This window comes from Myripristis murdjan, chromosome 15, assembly GCF_902150065.1.
Source record: "Myripristis murdjan chromosome 15, fMyrMur1.1, whole genome shotgun sequence".
Taxonomy (NCBI): domain Eukaryota; kingdom Metazoa; phylum Chordata; class Actinopteri; order Holocentriformes; family Holocentridae; genus Myripristis; species Myripristis murdjan.
In genome coordinates this window covers 5737066-5762247 of record NC_043994.1, presented here as the reverse complement: position 1 = coordinate 5762247, position 25182 = coordinate 5737066, and the positions used below count along the sequence as shown (strand labels likewise).

General features: G+C 41.1%; 1 protein-coding gene across 1 annotated transcript in view; it reads left to right on the top strand.

The window, feature by feature from the left end:
* Positions 1 to 8505: 8505 nt before the first annotated feature.
* atrnl1a (attractin-like 1a) overlaps positions 8506 to 25182 on the top strand; it is a 311529-nt gene continuing 294852 nt past the window's right edge. The window contains 2 exon segments of the mRNA XM_030071000.1: positions 8506 to 8545; positions 8650 to 8907. Of these exon segments, the coding sequence (XP_029926860.1) occupies positions 8666 to 8907 (242 nt within the window). The 5' untranslated portion in view covers positions 8506 to 8545; positions 8650 to 8665.

The following is a 25182-nucleotide window of genomic DNA, read 5'->3' as shown; positions in this document are numbered from 1 at the left end:
ATCCTTTGCTTATCCGAGTTCCTCCGTCACAGATAGTTATCCCACCGTTTAATTACAAACAAACTGTCAAAAATCAATATTAGTTTTTTTTTTCTTTCATTTTCCTCACAGTGGGTTCCTTTTGTAAGCCAATCAATATTTCTGCTTCGGTCCTTGGGGGGAGGTTAAAAACAATCCATAATAGGATTTAACTCAAGCAGCAGGAATAACAATAAGCCAAACCAATTTCCCACAGGCTACTGGTGAGATTTAATACCACTGTTTTCTCTCCCTTGGAGCTTTAAACCAGAGGATTTGTATACATGGTGAGCAGGCAGAGGCTTGTGTTGATGAGGGATGAGTAGCCAGGAATTTATGGACTAAACTACTCACACCTCCAGCCAGGAACCCAAAATGAGAAAATATTGGGTCCTCAGAATGATATCTGAGAGGTGTGAGCAAGGTTAAAGATAACTGAATAGCTATTCTCTCAGAAAAAATGTCTCATTATATAGAATATCATCCTTTAGTGATATCAAACTATGGCAAAGAATTCATTTTTGCTGACCCTACTTTACCCACTGACATGACATTGAATACAAAGGGGAAGAAAAGCGCATATCTTCCTGTCCTTGACCTTGTCATTCATCTTGACTTGTGCGGAAAAGCAGAGCCTAGATCAGTATTCCTATCACAAGACATTTGATAAATACTCCTCCTAATTTAGAGGCAAGGCAGATGGTAGTTGCTGGCAAAAGAGCTCAGAAATTGGGGCAAAGGAAGAAGTGTATGTCAGCACCAAGGTGCACCGTGCAGAGCAGCAGATACTGTAGTGCAACAAACTGTGCTGTGTATCCCTGGGGTGGTGTGCAAAAGAAAGGCTCGACCTGCAATAAGCCAGCTGTTTCCTCAAGTAGTGGCTGGCTGCCGGCCAACCTGCTGTAGTTCAGTGCAATAGAATAAAAAAAAGAGTCAAACTAAATTATTGGGTAAGCTAAATGCGTTTCAGAATTGAACACTGCCGCCATACCGAGGAAAGCTCAAGACGAAACAAAGCAAAATGCAAGAAGACATTTATGCACCAAAGCTGTTTTGAACATGCTTTAACAAAACAATAATCTTTAGTGGTTGCAGATGGATTTGGAAAAAAGAAAAAGAAAATAAAGAATATAATTGATTGTACAATAGAGATCACTCTCGGAGACGTCTGAGTGTAGCATGGTTGACTTAAAATCATTCCTAATTATATTTGGCTAATGAAGATGAATCTTTTTGCTTATAGGTTCAAGCTCACAGCAGGGTTCTGCACCGGTACACAACAGTGACATTTAAAGGTGCACTACGCAAAACTGGGGGTCAATTGAAGTGAGGACTAATTGCATTGACAAAAAAAAAAAAAAAAAAAAAAAAAAAAGAGTCACTAGCTGTGGTTACATATACAGTATTGGCTAAATCATGTTTGCCAATGGTTGCTCTGTTCATCTTTTCAAACACTTGTTTGAAGAACTTGTGGTTCCAACCAGAGAGAAACCATAACATTAAGCATGGTTACTGGGTGCTAATATTTTCTTACTGAATGGATTATCAAAGGTTTACACCAGCCCTTTCCACCCAGTTGAAAATTCCCTCTGATCAGGCTAGTTGCTTCTGACTGAGATGGTGATATGAGGCTTTTTTATTCTGACTGGGCTATTATTCTGATTATCAGTGGAATATTACTGTCCATGTAAATGCAGCTACTGAGAGCCATACGAGCTTATAAACAGATTTTTTGCCACTTGAGTCTATGGTCCTCATTTCAATCGACCTTCAGTGCTTATTGCGTGGTGCACCTTGAATGTTCTCATTTCAAGCCTTGTGATTCCTTTCATGACACTGGAGCAGAATAATCCTGCCTGAGATGTGCCAGGACCAAATGTATCTTTTAGTTGAGAATTATCCTCTTTTGGCTTATTGGATGTTGGAGTTTGCCCACAGGGAAGCCAGATTCAAAACTTGGCTTTGTTTCCCCAGAACACCCCTTTAAGGCCTAAGAACATCTTTGTGTCTTCGTAAGCCAAAAGAGTGAGATAAACCTATCAGTGGGATTTTTTTTCCCTCCTCTTCCAGAAACTAGGCCTCCGATCCGTGTAGTAAGTCTGATTCTAATATAACAATTGTATCAGTCTGGGGAGCTGCATCCTAAAGCGCAGAGTCAGCAAAAAAAGAGGTTGGTTTTGCTGATGGAAGTACATTCTTTTTCATATCAAGCCATGATGGGCCACGTTGTTGATCTCACCCATCTATTCACTCTTACTGCTGAGCAGACTGATCACTGTTTCATTCAGATCCTTTACCACTTGCAGCTGGTGATGAGGCTCAGGCTTTGGGCTGGAAAAGAGTGTGTGTACAGTAGGACACGATGGATCCAGTCCCTCCTCCCTAGGACTTGCTGTAATGGAATTTGTGAGCGCACTTATATATTTGGCTGTCACCAAAATTAGCTTGGAGCAATATTGTTCCAGTACAAATTACCATTTTACTGCAGTTCCACCATTTCCTGTGGTTACACTCTCTCTGATCTTTGTCTGTGTGTGTGTGTGTGTGTGTGTGTGTGTGTGTTTCAGCGAGACAGAGAGGGATGGAGCAGACTTTGTGCTGACTTCAGAAATACTCCAGATCCAATATGTTTGTGTTTGACTGAGTCACAAAATTGGATTGTGACAATACAGCTACTTACCCACTCTCGGAAAACATAAAATCCATTGTTGAAATGTGGACAGAAATGATACAAGATGATTTATTCCAGGCGCGGTGTGGTTTTGAGTCACCATAAGTGAACAAAGCTGTTATTGGGATGGCCCCCTGTGTCCTTCTGGGTCACATCATTTGACCTGGAAGTCACAGTTTCAAACATATTTTATTTACAATTCATTTACAATTTAATTATTGTGCATTGTGCTGGAGGCTATGATGGAGTGAGAATGTTCCTATGACACTGTTTTCCATTGATAAATAATTTTTTTTTTCATGACTCTGAAAAAGACCTTTTTTTTTTTTTTGTTTGGGCTTCATTGCAATAAAATTGTCATTGGACTTGTTTTGTTGCTTTTTTTTTTTTCTTTGCAATTCTATAAACCACAGCATATACCTAAAATAGGCTCTCTAGAAACCACAAATTGTCATCACACTGCCCATTTATGTCACAATTTCCGGGTTGCTGGTCGGCTCTCAGATCTCCCTGCTCTCTCGCTCTCTCTTACTCTTGCTTTGTCTTTCTCAGAGTTCCTACCCCTTTTCTCAAATTGAATCCAAGCACTATTCAAGCATTTTCAAGCTTTTCCAGCACCTTACAGCTGTTTACGGCTACTCAAAATGTTTATTTCACTTCTTCAACACAAAATATCAGATGTTATTGTGCTATAAACAACCGAAACTATGTTTAGTGAAACCACTCCACTGAAAGGAGACAAACTAAAAGGGAAACACAACAAAGTTTCAAGTTTCAAAATGTGGCCCCAACTCAGACATTTACTGTGAAAGTAATGCATTCAAGAAATAAATCTATGAAAGTAATGCATGCAAGAAGTTTCAAATTTTTTTTTTCAAAATCCAAGCACTTTTCAAGGCTTGAAAATTAAAATTCAAACATTTTCAAGGATTTCCAGCACAAACAAACTGTCCTGTCTCTCTCGCCACTTTTGATGGACTGATGGACTATTGCTTGTCCGTGTCAAAACAATACAACACAAGATACATAACACATGTAATGTTCATGATTTTTTTTAGCTGCTATCTTGACATCTGATATCAACCCAGTACAAGTTCATATAAGTAATGACATTCTCTTTTTTCCCCTCCAAAAACAGTTAAATAAAAATAACTAGTATTATTAAGCAAAGAAACACAAGTTCTATCTCAGTTGTTTATCGAGTTGGAAAGTGATGTCAGCAAAGTTCATTTTCTCCTGATTTGTTTGTCTGAAAATGTCATCTTGGTGTCAGAGTGTTCAGCAGATATGTGGCTCAGGACGGCGGCCAGTCTCTTAAAGCGGCAGGGCAGCGGTGAAACCCACGTGATACAAGTACAGGAATTCTTTTCTGAACTGTCTCTGGCCCCGCCCCCCTGCACCACTCCTCATCCAATCAGCTGTGAGCCTGCTTGTTAGACACACACACCTGTCTCCATTCTCCTAATGAGTATTTGTAGTGTTTCTACCTGTCCGTTGTCAGTAGTTCTTCTCCCGTTTGTTACAAGTTTTTCACCTGTGTGTCACTCCAGCCTTCACCTGTGTTGCATATAAGTCTCCCCCAGTAAGGACTGTTGGTTTTAAACTGGGCTGCATAAGGCCCGTTTCCACCAGAATGTTCCTGGTAGTATTTGGGGGGAAGGAGCTGCTACAGGAACGTCCTCTTGCTCGGCCCTCTCCTGCCGTGTCTCCACTGAGGGAGCCGAGTAGGAGGAAGGTTCCTGTAAAGTTACCGTGCAGTTGCGCAACCATGACCGGGGCATCAAAATGCGTGTTGTTAAAAAAGTGTGTTGTTAGCTTTAGCTAACGTCCGCTAAAGCTAACGTTAGCGTCCCTAAAATGCTGGTTAAAAAGCCTGTTGTTAGCGTTAGCTAACGCTCCCTACAGCTAACGTTAGAATCCCTAAAAATGCTGGCTAAAAAGTGTGTTGTTAGCGTTAGCTAACGTTAGCTAGCACGTTAGCATTAGCTTGGTAGTGTTGGCCATGTTGCTAGGGACGCCTAACATTAGCTAAAGCTAACGCTAGCGTCTGGCTATTTTGTTGCTTTCTGTTGACACCACATCGCGCCGTGAGTACGTTTTTTCGGGGCCGCTCAGAGTCCCTACCCCGAGGCAGGGCCCTTTTTTAGCCCCTGTAAAAGTTCAAGAACTCTCTCCTTCGGGGTAGTTCCGGCGGTGGTCCACCTGTCTGTGTGCACACCCTGTGACAGACTAGCACTTTCACTTTTATTCCCCATTTCTAGTGGCAGGATAGCTTTAGATGTCATTCTCATTCAGAAAAATACCATTCTTCACAAATCTTTACCCAGCCCAGCGCTATATAGCTTGGAGTACCAGTTACAGGAGCTGAAACACAGCATTACAGTCTAATCATTATGTTTTTTTATTTATAGTGACTATAAGCCTGGCATATTATTCATCAGGGGTTGTCTAAATTACTGAAGCAGAAAACATATTAGGAGTTGCTTTATCCCACAAATGAAATACAGATAATAATACCACTGTTTTGTTTAAAAAAATATTTTCTTTGTGAAATGATCAAATTGTATTACAGCCGATTGCATTTTATAGTGGGACGATAAGTAAAACCTCAAGAAAGGCTTTTTTCATTTCCAGAGAGGGGACAGTAAAAGAAAAACAAGAGCAGTGAAGGAAGGGAACAAACAACAACCTTAAAATAGCCTAATGTAGGGAAGAAAAATCAATATGTTGTGCCCACCTGCTGTTTACAGTCTTGCCATCCAAATCAGTTGGAGGGTTTGTTCAGTAAACTTATTTCCTATTTTTTCCCATTTAACTGATGCAATGTCACTGCTTCCAGTGTTAAGCTTTCCAAAACAGAATAAACCATACTGCTACATATCCATTAGGCACCTTATCATATGGGATATATACTATAATATTCTGAGAAAAAAACTTTAGTAACAAGGAAATCCTGCTGATTTTAGCCCAGAATCACTATATTGTTTTCTTCTGAATTGGCCCACGTCATGGCAATGTCTCTTCACAGTCCAGATGCTGATGAGAATATTGTGATTCTGGGCTAGCATCATGAGTATTTCCTTTCCTTCTTGCTAAGTCCCATAGAACTTTTTTCCTCATGTTACACACTGAATGAGAGATTCATGACATCCAGGTGCCAGATGATTTTATTCTTCTGCAATCACATCAAAAACACAGTTTTAGTAATGGCTTTCGTAGCTGTTGTCTTCACAGCCGTTTTTGTTATGACTAGTCTACTTCCGGCTTCTACCGAGACGTCTCTAGCCACAACCTGGCAAAGCTGCTACTGCCACCTACTGGCGAAAACGAATATTGCCTAAATATTATCTACCACAACATCAGAGGGGTGTACTACGAAGCAGGTTTAGTGGGTTAGCGCGGTATGCTGAGTCTAAAGCCAGGCTTTCCTGTATCACGAAGGTGGCTCTCTTTTAACCCGGCTGGATCACCATGGTAACTTATGCTTAACTCATAACCTGGTCCCGACCAGGTTATGAGCTAAGTTGAACCCCATCCGGCTATAAAACCAGCGCTATCTCACCATTTAACTCTTTTGGAGATGGCGTCACCATTCATTGATGATCCGGTGGACCTGGGAGCCAGGACTGTCCGTGGCTCATTACGGAGACAAAGAGGATTTAGGGATTGCGTGGATCCGCTGGCATTTTCTGACGATATTCTCCATGAGCGGTATAGATTTTCATCTGAGGGAACCTACGCTACATTTGCTCACTTGTTGAGCCAAGTGTCAGGAATGCCACAGATAGAAGTTGTGCGCTCACAGTAGGGCAAACACGGTGTGCGTGGCGCTAACAGTATACGTACCTGCACAATACAGGTAGCCTATACTATTAGTGGTGCACAGACTGCACGTTTGTTAGAAATATTCCATTGCATCACAGACATTGTTATAGTAGCCTACTTTTTTTTTTTTTAAAGGAAACCGTTTATATTATAACGGTGAATGTCATGGCATCCGAAGGTGATGATCGGACGGGAGCAGCCCGTGGTGATTCAAACGCACTCCAAACGCCACTTATTCCCATTTAGAAAAAAAGATTTAACAAAAAAGGAGCAAACAAACATCAACAGAAATGGCTCCATAATTCTAGTTAAACTTCAAATGTAACAAACAATTATCTGAAACTACTGACAAGTAGCTCTAAGCAGTGTAAATAGTGGTCAAAATTGTCATGTAACCATGGTAACCACCGCCTGCTCCGTCCAACACTGCTAGACTCACCCACACACACCTTCAGTCACCTGACTTTACCTCAGGCTTTAGGCTACCTCCAACTACTTCCTTTGAAATTAATCGCCAGCACTCCTCTCTCACCTTATTTGCGGCCACAGTGTTGCTCTTAGCGTTAATTTTATTTAAAAAATTTTCATAGTTTTCCATGAGGAGAAGCTGCTCCTCTTGCGTGAAATATGCAGCCCGTGAACGGTCCATTTTTCGTGGAAGTAGAATCATATGACGCCAAAACGCCCCCTTTTATGTGAACGCGCACAGAGCACAAAGCTGACAGCCGGACTTAACAAACCTTGATGAGAACCACCGTTGTGATACCACTTAACTTTGACTGGAGCTTTAGGTTGTGTTGAGCCTGATAGTGAACACAAAGCCTGGCTATGTTGAGCCTCCTTCGTAGTACAGCCCTCAGGTCAGTTTCTCCTTGTTGTTAGTGACATAAAGCATAAAGCATAAATGTTTATTGCAACTTTTGCAATGAACATTTACCCCTAAAATGTCCAGGGTGCCACACTCATAAATGTGTGACTTTATCTCAGAATTTGAGTTTTTTCCCCCCAAAATTTAAGGTTTTTCTCAAAAATTTACAGCTTTAATCTCAGAGTTTGTGCGTTTTTTTCTTGCAAATTTGTGATTTTTTTTTATCATCTCAGAATTAGATTTTTTTCTCATATTTGTGATTTTGTCTCATAAAATTTTGTAAATTCATGACTTTGATCTGGAAATTTTTTTGAGATTGAGTTTTTTTTCATGGAATATTACTCCACCTCCCAATGTCCCTAAACACCATTGTCTGTAATGAAGTCCAGATGGGGAAAAAACGTGGTTTAAAAAATAATAATAAAACACAAGAATGGGTGCTGGATTCATCCACATGCAAGCAGAATGTATGAGCTGTGAATGTCTCCTCCACCCCCTTCTCTGTGACACGACTGACACCCCATACCTCTGCCTGTCTGAACTTGCATCGGGGAACTGTCCCTTTAACCGCGCGTCGCTACTGCTCATGCTCGGGGCTTTGTGCAGGAGTTTCCCCGTCAGGAACCAGCTGTGGAGAGCAGAGGGAGAGAGAGAGAGAGAGCAGAGGGAGGCATCGCTCCTGAGAGGCTGCGTTGTCTCAGCTCCTGTCGCATCTCCTGACAACAAAACTCGGCAGATGACGCGTCTTTGTTTGGGAATACGCACAGCAGGAGACGGGCGCACGGCGCACGGCCCTCTGCGAGCTGTTTATTTGGATTTCCAGTCTCCCGTCCGTTCACGTTGAACTAGTATTATCCTGATTACGACCGTGTGTTTACATCGCCTTGACTTGACTGTAAGTTATTTGGAAGTCTTTGCGGGACGCGCCGCGACAACACACTGTTTTTTTTTTTTTTTTTATTATTATTATTATTTCTTTGTTGCTGAGAAATTATGGTTTCGTCTCTGCTCGGACATGCGTTTTCACTGTTTTCCACGTCTGAACCGAATCCATAAAGTTGTATTTCAGCCTTTTGTCCCGTCCCATTGCCTGTGCGAAGCCTACGAGGCATGATCTGACAGTGCGTGATTGCTGTTTTCCTCTCTCCTCTGAGGCGTCACAGGTAGGACCGCACTACTTCACCACGCCGCTCCTGATGACAGCAGATCACATCGCGGTATAAGGTGACAGTTGTAATTTCTCATTCACGGCTGCGGCTCCTTCCAGGCACCCAGTTTCCATAATGGATGATGATGGGGGGGTGCATCTGTGCACTTGGACAAAGTCTCCTAAGAGGGGCGCCCGGGACGTCATGAAAACATATCTTGGAATATTTGTGATGCTCCATCTCGTGCTCCACACGGAAGCCACGGTTTCCAAGTCGTGCGATAAAAACTGCTACTCGGGGAAGTGCATGAACGGAACCTGCGTCTGTGACCACGGATGGGTCGGGGATCAATGCCAGCACTGCCAAGGAAAATTCAAGTAAGTTGTTGGCGAGGTTTTGCACATGTAGCACCTTATTCTAACAGATCCCAAATTTGATCCTGTAGATCGTAGCATACAAAAATAAGTAGAAATCATATATATATAATGACACCAAGTTTACCTCCTTTCCTTTTGTGATTCGGTTACAAGAACCTAATGTGATGTGTAATGATATCTTGTCAGTCATCACTCACTGCTTCTCTTAATTCCCAGCTGACGTTTTGGTGACAAAAGATAACTGACTGAGTTTAGAATTGATGCCCCTGTTGTTGAACTGCATGGAGGTAAAAGTATATAGGTGCTATAAATTCACTAGATTTATTTCTGTTCTAACTTCTCTTGTAAGAAATTCCATCACACATTTTTTGGCGCTGTTATTTTATGCCTCAGGCTATGAGGGGTGATTAATGCCACAGAGAAACATGAGGAGGAGAAGGCATATAATCACTGAAACGATTTCCAGCCTGCTAGTGCTGGAGCCACCTTGAGACGGAATAAGAAGTAGGAATAAAATAAAAGATGGAAGCAAGTGTAGCCTGCATGAGATGGCTACATTAAAAACCTTTTCAAATAAGGAATGCATACGTTGTAAAATATGCAGGTTTGACTTAAACAATAACCTGGAGAGGGTAAATATGCCACAAATATGGAGTAGCTTACGACTTCAGACAAACATCTTGTGCATCAGTCGTGCTTTGCTGATTGCTAATACCCATAAATCCTGCATTCCTGTGATGTTTTATGTGATCCAGCAAAGTGACAACTCTCTGGTTTCTCTCATTGGCGTTTCCAATGAGACAATAGGTTTACCTCTGTGTTAAAATGGATATCTTCAATATTTTATACTAGTTTGATTAGCATCACCTTACATATTAAAATAGTCTACATATTATTCCTCATTTTCTCCACTCTGCCCAAAAGGAGAGTTGAGAGTGTTTGATACATACAGTCAAGCATAAATTTGGCTAATCCTGTGCACTGTATTAAATTACGCACCCCTCAACCCCCACCCTCTCCACCCTCCACCCTCGGCCGCACCACCGGCCCAGTTACACTGAATCAAACAGAATCAAAGTATCCAACCAGCTTGAACTATGTTGTTGTATTTCAAAGTGCCGCCAAGTATGTTTTTTACTAGGCTGATTTCAACTGAAAATGATAAATAATATAATAATGGTTGAAACAAATCTTCTGAAAACTCACTTTTTTTGCAGTGACTGCTCTTACTTTTTTTATTAGGATAGTCAATGCTTATATTTCAAAGTTACAGTTCAAGAGGCTCTGGTTTTCTTGTTGTCAGCTGCCCTGGTTAATCCTTTTATCTGCGCCCCATTAATGGTGTTTTTCAAATTCACCAGGAACAAGTCTCATTTAGGTCCAGCCAGATCAGAGTTGACTGAACTCATTATCATCAGCTGTTCTTGGACTGCTAACCCTGAGCAAGCCAGGTCTGGTTTAACTATCCCTGAGTTCTGGGTTTTTGTTAGTTTGTTGAACCTGCTGTCTGGGATACCCCTCTGGACTCAGGTAAACTCAAATGAGAGCTGGGTCCCAGTTCAGAAATGGGCTCCTTCAAAGGTCGCATTTTAAATTTGTATACATCACAGTTGCTCAACAAGGCCGTCCTAGATATGCTGCCCTATTTTAAAAGAATTTGGAGGACACAAACGATGTGTCCTTTGCTGTTTTCTGTATCTTAAGATGTTTTTTATGCAAATGTCATTTTGGAATGATACAGTGGCAGCAAGTGAAATGAAGAGTGAAAACTACATACAGATGTAAAAAACATAAATGTCAGGGCCAGAATCAAAGACCTGTAGCCTATGTTTTAGAAGATCGATCAGAAAATAGTAAAAAGCTGGCACAGCATGCGGTTGTGGGCATTAACTCTCACATGCAGCCTTCCTCCTATTTTGCCTACCCCATAGACATAACTGTAAGCCATACCTAGCACTGTTACCATAGCAACAGATGTTGTACATATCTGAAAGAAAGGTGTATCCCAATAGTTACGTTTCTCAAAATTACACAAAAAAGCTTTGAAACATTACTTGTGGCCTTGGTGTATTTGTTATCTGCAGTGGAAAGCTATGTTTTCCTTTTTTTTCCCCACTGATTACAACACAATGAGATCTGACTCTGGTCTACAGTGTGTTTTTGGTTTATTCTGCTGTGCTGATAGCCAAAAGAAAATCAGATTAGACCAGTAGTAGTTTCTCATTCTGTGATGTTAGGCAGCAGAATCAAATCGAATGGCCAAACTTGTTCATATCAACATCTGCTCAACGGAAATTTAAAATGTTTGACGGGAAGCGCGTGTCCTATTGAATCCACTCACAATAGAGGTGGTGCTGTTGATGTTTCTCTTCCATTCCCTCCTCATCCTTCTCTCTCTGGCATTAATCATCCCTCATACTTCCCGGAGAAGATGACATTCCTTTGTCACGGATGCCCACCCTGTGGTCCGAGGAAGCATCCAGGGAGAGGTGGCATAGCTTCAGTCTGGGCTGTTCTCTATGGAGGACTATTGATCTCCCAGTCAATGAGATTGTTGTGGGGGCGCTGAAAGGAGCAGGTTGTAGGCTGGGCAACAGACAAACAATGCTGCAGGGACAATCCTTTTCTTCCTTGTGGCTGGCTAGTGATTAGTTAGTATATTTATACACTCTATAATGATGCAGTAGTTATAGAATCCTCTCAGGAAGGTAGAAGAACTGTGGGGTCGAAGAGGCCGACCTGACGCATTATAAGCCTCAAGTCTATATTGGCAAGCAGTGTGAGAGCTATGTAGGTGTTTAGGTATTTGGGTTTGAAAAGCCTCTTGATATAACACTTCTGAGATGTAGCAAATACAATGCATAAGAGGCAGCTGATACGGTTGTGCTTACCCTCACATTGAACCTTAGATGTGTTACTTTTATGTATCTTTGTAGGCTTATGGCTTTCATTATGCATAAGGCTACATCATGATATATGAAGAGTAAATACAGAAGAGTACTGGAGCAGGAAAAAAGAGCAGATTCTTCAATAGCTCTGTTGTACCCTGAGAAGGCTCAATACTGAAACCTTTGTAGTCATTGGATTGCCGTTTGGATGTTCCCCACCCTCTCCCCGACTCCGAGGTCTCATATCCACACAGACAGATCCAATAAAGGTGAAATAGGCAGTGGGTTCTGTTTGTCTATTGATTTAAACTATTGGTGCTTGGGTAGTTTTATTGGTCCGCGGTCTCATTCTTTGTTTTTCGATTACATTCACTCTCCCTCTGTCTCTGTGTCTATCTGGGCTTCTCCTCTCTCTTGCTAGACTAGATAACGTCTTGCTAGTTCCCACAGGCACATGCATGTGCATGCATACACACACATACACACACACACACACACACACACACACACACACACACACACACACACACGCACACACAGTGTAGCCCAAGTGATGCAAGTGACAAAGTTGGGATCCTGCAATGAGAAAATTGGCTGACAGTCCCAAATAGTCTCTAGGCTATTTAAGCCAGTTATTTGCTAAACTTAAATGAAAAAAGTATTAAAGTCCCCCTCCAGCTATTCATTAAGTCGCTAAAAAATCTCTGATCATCGATGTTACATATTTATAAGTTCTTTCCATGAAAAAACATCCCCTACTACCTTAAAACTAGTTAATGTAACCGTAAATCTTTCCCTCATTAAAAATGCGCAGATCTATGAATATGCAAATAGCCTCTGCTCACCCCCTGCCTGCTGGCACAACCGCTTGTAACCAGAGCTGTGTTCAGAGTGGGGAAGTGTAGTGTGCGACAGTCATGACAATCACGCCGTATTTCAAAATCTAACCATGAAAAAAAAAAATCAGCAAATCTTGTAGTTACACTGATAATGTTCATGTGAAACAGCCATTTCTAGTTGATCTGGCTGATCCATGGAAAATTAAACACTGATGTGGGTCAGCTCTGTGTACACTGACAGCGACGAGTGGCTGCTAATGATATGCAGATCAACACCGCATCAGCTGACAGGATTGGCTGTGGGATTTGTGACGTAGCAAATCCAGCTGGCCCAAGGTATGTCTGGTCTGAATCTCAGGTTTTATGGGCGTGCACACACACACACACCTCCACCTTCGGCAGAGGATTGTGGAAACACCTCTAGTGACAAACTTTCCACAGCTACAAGTCAGTATAGTCAAGGTCACCCATTTTAGGGAACATAAACATAAGAAAAACACCTTTTTGAGTGGAGGTGGACTTTAAATACAACTTTCTCTCCCTCTATCTTTGTTTCTGTGTATCTTCACCAACATCCCACATTCTACTAGAGAGTTTTGTCTTGGATTTTTACCCTTTTCACCCTTTTTCACCATTTTCCTCCACTGAGTATTAGAGAATCAACAGGGCATTTCTTGCCATGGCCATGCACAAGGGTGGTCCTTTAAAATATTAGTCGAAATAAAATAATTTACAAATGTATTAACTGAATTTAATAATTTAGTTTCCCGTGTCTTTTTGTTGTTCAGTGATCTTCATGTCTCTGCGCCTTCATATTAATGGTCAGTGCATGCAACGACCTCCGTGCAGACGTTAGACATGCAATTCAAAATGCGATGACCTTTGGCCGCTGATAGGATGTAATTCATTTGGGAATTCCATCAGTTGCAATACACCACTGACAGGTGGCCTTGTCAATCAAAAGGCATCATAAATCATTCAACACAGTGTTGTCTTGTACATTATGTATTGAGAAGTTTTTCTTCCCTTTCTGTAGGTTTTTTCAAACAGCAGGGAATTGTTGAGCCAAGCATTTAATTCTAACTATTCAGCAAAAATAATATATTTGTGTTGGATTCTATGGGTGCATGTTTTATTTGCACATATATTGTACAAAATGAGAATTTGCTGGTGCTTCTTTGATTTATCTTTTGCAGTGGGTAGATGAAATTTGGATAATTCATTTCAATAGCTGGCACCATGCTTTTTGTAATAAAACAAAAACAAAAGAAATGGCCAACATATAACATGAAATAGAGCTGAGACAAAGTAAACGGACCCAAAACAAAACAAAGCAAAACAAAGTATTTTCCTTACTGCCATACAGTATCTGCAACACTCATAACAAACTGGTGTGATTTCACTTTGATATCAGCATCTGATGATCCTGATGATGAAGGTGTGATAAGAATTTTGTAAACTGTTATATAACAGGGTTGTTCCAAAAAAAGTATGACATTTAATATTTAGTCATAATTAAAGATGAATGACAAAAACAAATCATTTAGCCGTGTAACAGTTTTTTAAACACATAAAAATCCAAGTATTTTCAAGTGCACTGTGGCATTTTTTAAATGTTGAGTTATGCTTTTCAAATGTATTTTCTCTCAAAAAACGAGACAAGGAATGGATACAATCGGTGACCCTGGTTATCCTCCTTTAACCTTGTGGAGGAAACCAGGCTGACAGACATGAAAGTGGCGTTGCTGTGCTTTTAGTAGCAAACTGTGTAACGCAGCAAATCACAGTCAATCTATTTGCCTTCTGTTTGCTCGACTAAACCATTGCATTAATCCTGCTTTGTATCTGGCATGCTAAGTGCAATCAAACAGCACATTTGAAGCTGCTGTGATATGAACACAGACTGATCAAACATTTCAAGTCATTATCTTCCAACAGGGATCTAGCAGGGGGTTTTGGAAAGGGGTGTTGATGGCACTAATTGATAGAGGCAAAAAAAAAAAATGGTTTTGTTTATTGCTGAAATGCCGCCATTGCCTCCGGACCCATTGCTCACTGTCTGACCACAATGGAGGTTTTTGCCTCTCAGACAGCTGGGAGCCGATGAAGCCACGCTGAGCAGAGAGGGGCCTGATAAATGGGCTGCGGTCACTCCGAGTTTAGCCAACGTGTCAAGAGCCATTTCAAGATATATCTATTGGTGCTTTTCCATTACATGGTATCGGCTCCGCTTGCCTCGACTCTTTCTTTTTTTTTGGTTTTCCATTGGGCAAAAGTTTGAGAGAGCGTATGGTTGTGGATACTAATTTGGAACCACCTCAGTCATGGTTCCAGGTGAGGTGAGCTGATACTAAAATGTGATGTGAAATGCTGCAGACCACTGATCGGTCAGAGAGAAATTGAACAGTGAAGCCCTGGTTGCTGCTTACAACCAGGGAATACTCATGACAGACTCATGAAAATTGTGTCATAATTAATAATCTATCCAAGTAAAACAAAAAAAAACAAAACAAAAAAAAAAAAACAGCAATCTATTCAATAAATAAAAAAATAAAAAAATAAAAAAATATACAAACAGTTGTGTGGGACTCTATTAGAGAAGGGAGGAAAAACTAGTTAAAAGTGAGCAGAGGCGAATAGAGCTGATACATGTAATGGAAAAACGTCCTATCTATCCATCTATCTCCTCTATGTGCTCTGTTAATTTGTCTATCTATAATAAATACATAAACACATACCACAAATATCATGGTTTTTTTTTCCGCTCTTAATGTCTGATTTAATCTGTCTACTAATACCGTGAGGGCAGTTTAAATGTCACGGCGGAATGAAATCCTATTATGCCGGAGCCTATTACGCTTTCCACTCATTTCTACCATCATCATTTTTATATTTTAACTTAGCTTTAAGTTAAGTTATCCTTTATTAATCCCAGTAGGGAAAATCTTTTTCTGCATTTGAGCCATCGTAAGTATAAGAAGCAGCTCCAGTCCTGAGGCAGTGCCTTGGTTCAGGGCACTGGCAGCAGAATGGACCTAACATTAGACATTATTAACCTTTTTTGATGGTGGGGGAAATGGGAGCACCTGGAGGACACCCACACGAACACAGGGAGAACATGCAGACTCCACACAGAGAGGCCCTTCCCCGTGCCGCCAAACGTAACTTTTGTTAACATCTGTCCTGTTTTGTTCAGGAATCTGGACCAACAACATTCTGGTCTCCAGCTTTCATAAGCTCACCACGAGGCTACTGCCAGCCAGCAGCATATCAGTCCCACTGTCAGTCAGAAGCAGTGGGATGCATTTCTTGAGCTACTGAACATTTAACATGATCACTGATGATTTATTTCTAACAATTTCATCAGCGTCAGGCCCATCACTGTTTGAGGAATTACTAATAAATCAGCCACACACAGCTAGTCTTGCCTTAGTTTAGTTTCCTAGGGGAACATTTCACAAAAATTAGTGTGACTGCTTCTGGTTTTGTCACACTTGATGTGTGTTGATAGGACGTTAAATAAGTAAAAGACACAAAGTCTTTGTTAGAGTCTTTGCATTGATTAACAACGTGTTTCATTACAGTGAGAAAGTCCTGCCACGAGGGCTGCAACTACTGATCACCGTCATTGTTGATCAATCTGTTGATTATTGTTTTAAATGAATCAATTCATGAATGAGTCAATGAATCTCATTTAATGGCAAATGCTAATTGGAAGAGCCCCAAGTTTTGCCTGAAAATTGCCTACTTAGTCTGACTAGTAGCAAAAAACATAACAAAACAATTAAAGTGAAATAAAATAAAATGAATGGGGAAAGGTTGGCAAATGTTGCATCTCAGTGAAGCTGGAGGGAGTCAACAATGTGATTATAATGCTGTTATCGATTGATTGTTTTTGTGATTTGTCTGATAAAAGTCCAGTTAATTTTCTTTCAGTGAACTAATGAATAAATGGACTCATTTCAGAACTACTGGCCAACCCTCGATTCAGTGAAAATCTGATATTGTCCAATGAGTACTGTTGACCACCCGTAATGTGACCTGTAAGACATAATTTGTTTTATAGCGTATTATTTGTAGAATTTGAATGACGCTTCTCCTGCACTGTCAATGGCATCTCAATGTCCAGCCGTACTGTTTAAGCCAGATATACATATTCATAAATGCACAACAACATGAAGTGGTCTATATATAGGCATTCTGCTTTTTGATCCCTAAAGATAAAGAGAGCATAGCTCCACATTAGTGTTTTAGTCAAACAAGTAAGAGACAGAGAGAGGGATAGACGGCTTTTTTGACATCAGAGTTTGTTGCGTCTGAACAGAAGGGAGGAGCCTCTTACATCATCTGCTGACATGGGCTTTTATCCAAGTGTGTGTGTGTGTGTGTGTGTGTGTGTGTGTGTGTGTGTGTGTGTGTGTGTGTGTGTGTGTGTGTGTATGTGTGTGCGTGCGTGCGTGCTCATTTTTTTTGTGTGTGTATGGAGTGATTATGTGTGTTTAAACCCCCGGCAGTGTGCAGTGATGATGACACAGCTCATGTGAACTGAAGTTGCCACTGTACTGTGCTAGTTCTAGTGAGTTTGTGCGTGTGTGTGTGTGTGTGTGTGTGTGACAGAGAGAGAAAAAGATGTGGGGAGGGAAGAGCATTGCATGGCCATCTGTCCAGTGTGAGTTAATCCTGCTATGATGAGAGAGAAAGCAAGGACAACACACACACACACACACACACACACACACACACACTTGGATCAGCCAGTGTATCACATGAATCATCTCCCCTGTGTTGTTCTCTGTGGTTATTTCACAGATATGGCTGTGGTTTGTCCTAATGACATCATCATCGTGGGACCATGAGTCCCAGTGGCACCATGTTTGTGTTAACTGTTGCAGTATGAAAAACAAATACCTTTTTAAAAGATAACAGCTTTGACCTGAATCAACTTTCCCAGTGTTTCCCATCATGACTCAATTCTGAGCAAAATCCCTTACTTTACCTTGCCTGGGTTTGGACTGGTGGACACTCACCGCTCCGAAAATAACCCTAAAACAAGCCTTTTTGAACACTTTGATTTCTCCCTCTGCAATGAAAAATGAAACTACAAAGGTGACAAATAAAAGTTATTCATTCTCATAAAGTTTTGGTGCTGTCTTAGCTATTGCCTTGGCATTTTAATGTTTACTGTGATTAGTACATGCACCATATTTTTAGTTTTTAGCTCTAAATACTCTGCTCTTACTGTCTCACCAGTCAACAAGGTATTTTATTTATTATTATTTTTTTAAAATTTGCGTTAGTTTATAAAGTGTTGGAAAATAAAATTGAAGAGATTTTGGGTGCTTCTGGGTTCGATGATTTTGAGTGTGCATCAGCCTGAAACGACTGTATTAGAGTTGCACACTTCGCCGAGCAAAGGCCTGTGTAGCTCTGCAGTAAAACGACTGAGAAGGTTTTGGCCAGATGGAAAATTAAAGGGTAAACAAAATCCCTATCAAAATTGACAGAATAATCCAATAGCTGAACTGTTAACTGTTGAAATATGGCATATATTTTCTCAAAATCCTACAGCTACACAATGTCCTGTTAATTATGATGCACGTTTTCTCAAAACTTATGAGGAAAATCACTTTCAAATTGAGATGCAGAATGCAGGTGCATCAGAGGAAATGGTAAAAAGATGCATGGTGATGTAATGAAGCACCATCCCGTTGTTTTTTTTAGAAGGAAACCCAGGACCTTTGTTGCAGTCAGTTGATAGTTGTTACAGCAGAGGTACTCTCCAGGGCGGCACACAGCGAGACTTTAACCCTCATCTTATAAATCTCTGTCTCATAATGATGATGTCGCAGCCTCTCCGTCATGCTCTATGCAGACGCGGTGGATCAATGATCATTTGGCCCTGTGCATACGGTCTAGACCTGCAGTCACACACCGGCCATTTACCATCTCTGTCAATTGTGCAGCAACCAGATTAGTGTCTACGGGAACGTCCAATCCCCCCTTGAATACATCAATACGGCGTAACAAGAGTGAAATGCAGTGTGCCCTGGTGAGCGATGAGGCTGTGAGAGCGGACAGAGGTGTCAGTCTGAAGAGTCAGACCGGAAGTCGAGCTGCATGCAGTGAGGCAGCTATGACCAGGATAGTATCCTCTGAAAATTGCATGACCTTAAATCATTTGTCTTCGTCATCTATTAATGACACGTCTCATTACAGAGTGAGAAAGTCCCACTACTAGGGCTGCAAATACTGATTACTTTCCTTGTTGATAAATCTGTTGATTATTTCTTTAGATTAATCAATCAATCATTTAGTCTTTGAAGTGTCAAAAATGATGGCGAGATCAGACGTTGGCAGAGCCCAAAGTTATGTCTTGAAAATCAGTGTTGTTTATTGTTGACCACTCCTGAGTGTCCAATAAGATACACTTTGTTTTATAACATATTTATTGTAGAATTTAATATTACACACATTGTCTATAGGAGTCCCTTCAGTTGAAATAGAAATTATTCTAATGTGATATTTCTATTATCATAATTTTTCCATTAGTGGTGTGATGGCTTCAATGCTGTTTCAGTGACTCTTTCACCCTGTCAAAAATAAAATTATGGGAGTAACCATTGTAAACTCATACATTTTGTGGAGTTGTTTTAGCCTGGGTCAGATACAAGCAAACTGAACATTGGCTGTGCAGCTGCAATCAAAAGTGTTGGTATGAACGTCAGGCTTCAGAAACCTGTATTGATGAAACCCCGCTGACAGACGGGTGTCTGCATGTGTGTACGCATAATGTGTGTGTCTGCACGTGTCTGCTTTATCCTTCATCCTTGACCTTTGACATCAGACTCTGGCGAGACTGAGCCCATGTCTCAACAGCGTGTGTGTGTGTGTGTGTGTGGCTGTGCGTGTGTGGTCAGTGTGAAGCCTGGAATGCTGACTGTGTGTGGTGGATCCTCTGGGTCCCTGCTGTAGCTGTTGTTATGTTCATGGCAGGGAGCATCTCTCTGAATTCACTCCCTCCTCCCTCCTCTCTGTCTCTTATTCTCTTTGCCCCGCATCTGTTCTTGCTCTTTGCTTTCTATCTCTTGGAACGAGAGAAAAAGAGATATATGCGTGTGGGGACTTTTGTGAAAACAGAGAAAATTGGCTCATTTTGTTTAAAAGAAACACTGCATGCCAACCAGACTGCATGTTTAGTTTCTCCTGTTTGTAATGTCTCTCTTTCTCTCTCTCTCTCTCTCTCTCTCTCTCTCTCTCTCTGTCCAGCCATGCATCCACCCTGAACGCCAGTGTTTTGTCTCGCCTCCAAACTCAAACTGCATTTTTACACAGCTGATTTCATAGCTGAGGCATGCGCTAGCTGTGCTGTCTTGTGTGCGTGAGAATGTTGCATGTGTTTCTCTGTCCATGTATTTGTGTGTGTGTGTGTGTGTGTGTGTGTGTTTGTGTGTGTGTGGTGGGTGTGTTTGAAGTGAAAGCAGAGCCTGGATTATTTGTCTTCACATCTGGTTATTTGGCCAGGTTCTCTTGTAACTCTCTGTCCTCCCAGGTTTGTTTTTCTTTCGCTGTCTTCTGACGTGATGTTCAGGGTTTTTGCTGCAGCAGGGAGTTCAATCTGTGTGTGTGTGTGTGTGTGTGAGTGAGAGAGAGAGAGAGAGAGAGAGAGAGAGAGAGAGAGAGAAGGGGACGGAGTGTTAGGAAGACATGCACACATACACATGCATCTGTGCACTTACACACACTCCGCCTCAGGGTGAACAGGTCATTTTGTCACGGCCTGTCACTTTCTGCCAAGTGGCATGCCCCCACCCCCACCCCCTCCCCCGAAGTGGCTCGGCCTAATGCCCTTTACTGCTGTGCTCAGTATCACCTCAGGCTGTTATTGTGGTTAGGTGTCCCGCTCTTAGTTGTTTTCCACAGGGCTGCAAAATATAATAAAATAATCAGATTGGCATTTTTTGTTGCATTTCATTGAGTTGGCTAAATATTGCATTTGTGTGTTGACGCAGCTTTCTCGACATAGCCTCCTGTCTGCCCTTGGAAATAAATGGCGGTTTTCAGGAAGAAACTCAGATGTCAGTGATTTGGATTTGTCATATAGAATGCAATGGGTGCGTTCCCAGAAATTGAGCCTGCAGACCAGGGATTCTCCATGACCTTCTTGTCGAGGCTACACGTACATTGTTGACACCACACAGTTTCACTTTTGTTCAGTTTCAGTTTTGCTCAGATGAAAAGCCTGGCGAAAGCTATTTTGTCAGGGTGAACAAACGTGAGGGAAGTGAATTGTTTTTACAAGCACATTGTCGTTTGTTTGACTCAGTTGCACAGCTTTTACTTCTCCTCTCTTCTGGTTTTATCATTTCCACGTATAAACTTGAAGTTAATCATTTCTACCATTGGTGTCTGTGACAGATTTCCAGTGGATTTTTTTCATAAATGTAAGAAAATGATCTGTGTTGCAAACAAAGGTTTAGCTTATACATTTCATTCAACATGATTTTTTTTCACAAACCAGTAGAGTACACTGTATTTGTTTTTTTTTTTTTTTTTTTTTACTGTACACAATTAATATATAGGCAGAAAGCTAATGCCGGGCTAAACTACAACAGTTGGTGATGTGCTGACACAATGCCACCTCAGCCCATCCACATGTCCACTGTAGTAGCTACACCTCCTGCCAGGGGTGGACTGGCCATCGGGCCCACCGGGCATTTGCCCGGTGGGCCAATGTGCTAAGTGGGCCGACAGTCCCCCGACACTTTTTTTTTTTTTTTTTTAATTATTATTATTGAAATAGCTGACCGTAAGATCGGTAGATCAGCGGCCCGATTGACACTGGGCTGGCCCAATCACATTGCTAAACAACCCCTTTTTGCGTAGTTTGGTCCCGCCTGCATAATGATTTCGGCAAATAAAGTCATTGCAAGAGTTTGTTTACTCAGCACCGGGCCGGCCCTTGAGACACGCTGCTCTGTGGCCCATTGGTTATTTTTCTTCACTGACACGGGGCTGGCCCAATCATATCACGAGCCTGTGGCTCGGTGCGCCGGTGTGCAGTGCAACGCGGGTCCAACGTTATCTCATAGGATCTACTGAGATGGAGAAAAAACGCAAAAGTGGCGCAGAGAAACTGCGAGAAAAAAAGCGGCTGTCAATTTTCAAACCGATCGGACTTTTTCGCTTTTTCGTAATTTATCAATATGAATGAAGAACAAGCCCAAACAATGCCAGAGGAACACAATTCCCAATGGTAGAGCGGATAGTGCCCCTGTCTGCCATGCAGGAGATCTTCTGTTCAATTCCCCACCCGGACAAAAGTCAGTTTTTACTTTATTACCTCACTTTGTTGTTAACCATGACAGTGAAGTGATTCTTATCATTCTGCCTGTCACTGGCTAGATGACACACACAGTGGTATTTAGGGTTTCTGTAATTTTCATTTCTGTACTCTTTTTGTGAATTTGTAACCCAGGTGCTAAATTATTATTATCATTATTATTATTATTATTATTTTGCCTTGTTTTGTTTTGTTTTTTGTTGTTGTTGTTGTTGTTTTGCCTTTTTTAATGCCTTGTTCTAACTTTATGGGGAGATATATATACCAATCGAATCAGATTCAGATTTAAAGGATTTGTGTGGTATACTTTGTTTGTCGCCATGACCTTCCTATGTGCAGTTTAGGCTCATTCTCCATTCATGCTGATAGGCACCTGCACTTACTGATCTGAAATAGATGCCCAAAAGGTGTTGGCCAGTTGTGACCTGTTCAATAGAATAAAAAAGTTCAATTCCTATTCATCTATTGTATTTTATTGTTCCACTATAGTACTATAGGCCAGTATGATTGGGGCAGCCAAGTAATTTGACATATTTGAACAATTTTTTAAAAAGTAACGTCATAGTTACTTTTCCTGGTAATTAATTACTTTTTAGCAGAAGTAACTAGTAACTATAATTAATAATTACTTTTTCAAAGTAACGTGCCCAACACTGCTGATGACAGCTAACTAATTGCATGGCATTATGGTTTTAAAGAGTTGCACAGTTGTTATACACATTTAAGAGAGCAAAAAGACCGGAAAAGTGTGCGTTATCGAATGTGGTGGGCCGGTCTGGTCCAAAATGCCCGGGCCGATTTTTTGTCCCAGTCCACCCCTGCCTCCTGCCTTCAGGTGGAACTATTGGAATTATTACTATAGCTATTACTATTGGAATTGGAGTTATTATGACAACTTGCTTTTTGAAAGCGCTTAATCATGTCAAATTTTGCGGTTGAGATTTAATTGTATTTATATTGTCGAAGCAAATGTCAAACTCTGTTAGGCTTATGTAAACCACAGACCTTATTTTCTGCATAAATGGAAAAAACCCCATGGTGAGAAAGGCAATGAAAATCTGGCCAGGGAATCCCATGGCTCAAAGATGCTAACTTACATCTGGGGTTTAAGACTACAAACTGTTACATGGTTTACTGAAATCAGATTTTAAAAAGTGCATATTCAAATTGGATCAAAGGCAAGTTGTGGCTGTGAGGTACCTGCCAGTGGCAGTGGGTTACAGTGGTGACTGTGGGGCCCGGCTCGCCATCTGGGACGTGTGCTTACAGAGCTGAGTGTCTGAAACTCTGTGCTGTAGCCCTCTGGTGTTGTAGTGCAATGTGAAAAATCCTCTTCTCCTTAGCCTCCCTTGTGGAAAGTCACAACAGAGCTTCAGCTAAAGAGTAGTTTCCTGAGGCTGAGTTTGCCAGGACATAAAGTGAACCCAGGTCATCCAGCTGAAGGAGGCTCTGTAAAATGCCGAGGCCGCCCAGCCGCCCTTTGCTGGATACTTCTCAATTGAATTAGGGCGAGCTAAGTGTGCTCCAGAAGCAAGTAGTGGTGGGAGAAAAAATTTATTCACTGCAAAATGGTGATTCCAAGTAGTATTTTTTTTTTTTGATTATTTACTAATGAGTTATTTCCAAATTATTTTATTTATTAATCTTGTATGTTTAAGTAAGAGCATTTACGCTGAATAGACATGGCCAGTGCACTATTTTTATACTATTTTGGCGACCTGTTTTTTGGACAGATGTTGTACATTTATGAATGTCTGTTCATAGATAGGGCTTTTGTAACACTAGGTATGAAATAAATGCATTTTAAAGTACTTTTTCACATTTTTCTGTCTATAAGAGAGCATGGAGCCTCAAAAATCATAATATCGAATTACACTTAATATATGAGTATTTGAAAAATCACACAAAGTAGCTGCAAAAGTTTAGTGTGTAGTACAAAAGCCGAGGCTGTGCTCCTGCTTCTTGACTGAATTGTCTGGTGCGCTCATTGAAGTCGGTTAAATCTCTCATTTTGTCTGTGGTCTGCCATGTTTTTAAAATGGGTTAAGAGGATCCTCCATGGTGCAGCAGCCTGAAGGCTGTGTTGTGAATGACAGCAGTAACACTGCAGGAATGGGTATGTAAAGGGTTACGTCCATCTGACGAAAGACACTTTTATGTGGAGCGAGTGAACCAATCACAAGACTGCACTGATGACGTATTTGAATCTGCGACTTTTGTTTACAGTTGCCTCCCTTGTGGGTGACGTGACTACTGCAATGCAAGTTCTTCTCTTTTCTCTAGACTGGCTGGAAACTGGGCAGAAACAGGGAGTACAGGGATTTGATGTGAGTGTGGCATAATGAGGCAGAAGAGCCGAGTCTGAAATCCCTCGCTCCATCCGTTCTGGCACCGTCATGGCTCGTGTGAACAGGCGCACAGTAGAGATGTTCCTGAATGTAGCTGCATGTGCAAATAGAGAAGATCACCTGTAGTGCCTGAGAGGTCATCCCAGTGATTTACTGGGAGCTATGTGTGAAAGACACTTTAGACAGTTTGTGTCATTTAGACCAAGATTTTTATGACCAAAACATTTCAGTCACTGTTAATTTAGAAATTTCAGTAGTGAGTATAGCAACAATATTGATTTATCAGTTAATGAAATTCACAATATTCCTTATTACACAATATATACAAATAATATAATTATGTAAAAAATACTAAAAAATACTATAAGATTAAAATGACAACAACAACAACAACAATAATAGATTTTATTTATTTATATATTTAAATGACAGATTATTTGTGCAGCCCCAGTTTGAGCATTTGTGGACTTTCTTGTGGACTTGGAATTGCTGTGCTGTGCAACTGACAGCAGCTGAATCAGAGATGGAGAAAAAAAGCTTCCTTTCTACAGTCAAACCATTTTTGATAATACTGATGTGAATTTGTTTTCTTTATGGGTGTATATTTTTGTGCAAGAGATATGATGTTTTACAGAGTATGTGTAGCAATGTATGCAGAGTTTAGTAAGCTTATGCTGGGTGTGGTTTAGGGATTTAATGTGTGTGTGTGTGTGTTTAACACTGCAGAGTACAGGAAGCTATCCCATAATATGACTGGGAGGAGGCTGACAACAGGGGATAGTGATTTCAGTCGGCATGGCAACCCTTTGCAGCGCCATAATACACAATAGCGTCTTAATGCAGACCACATGTGATGGGGC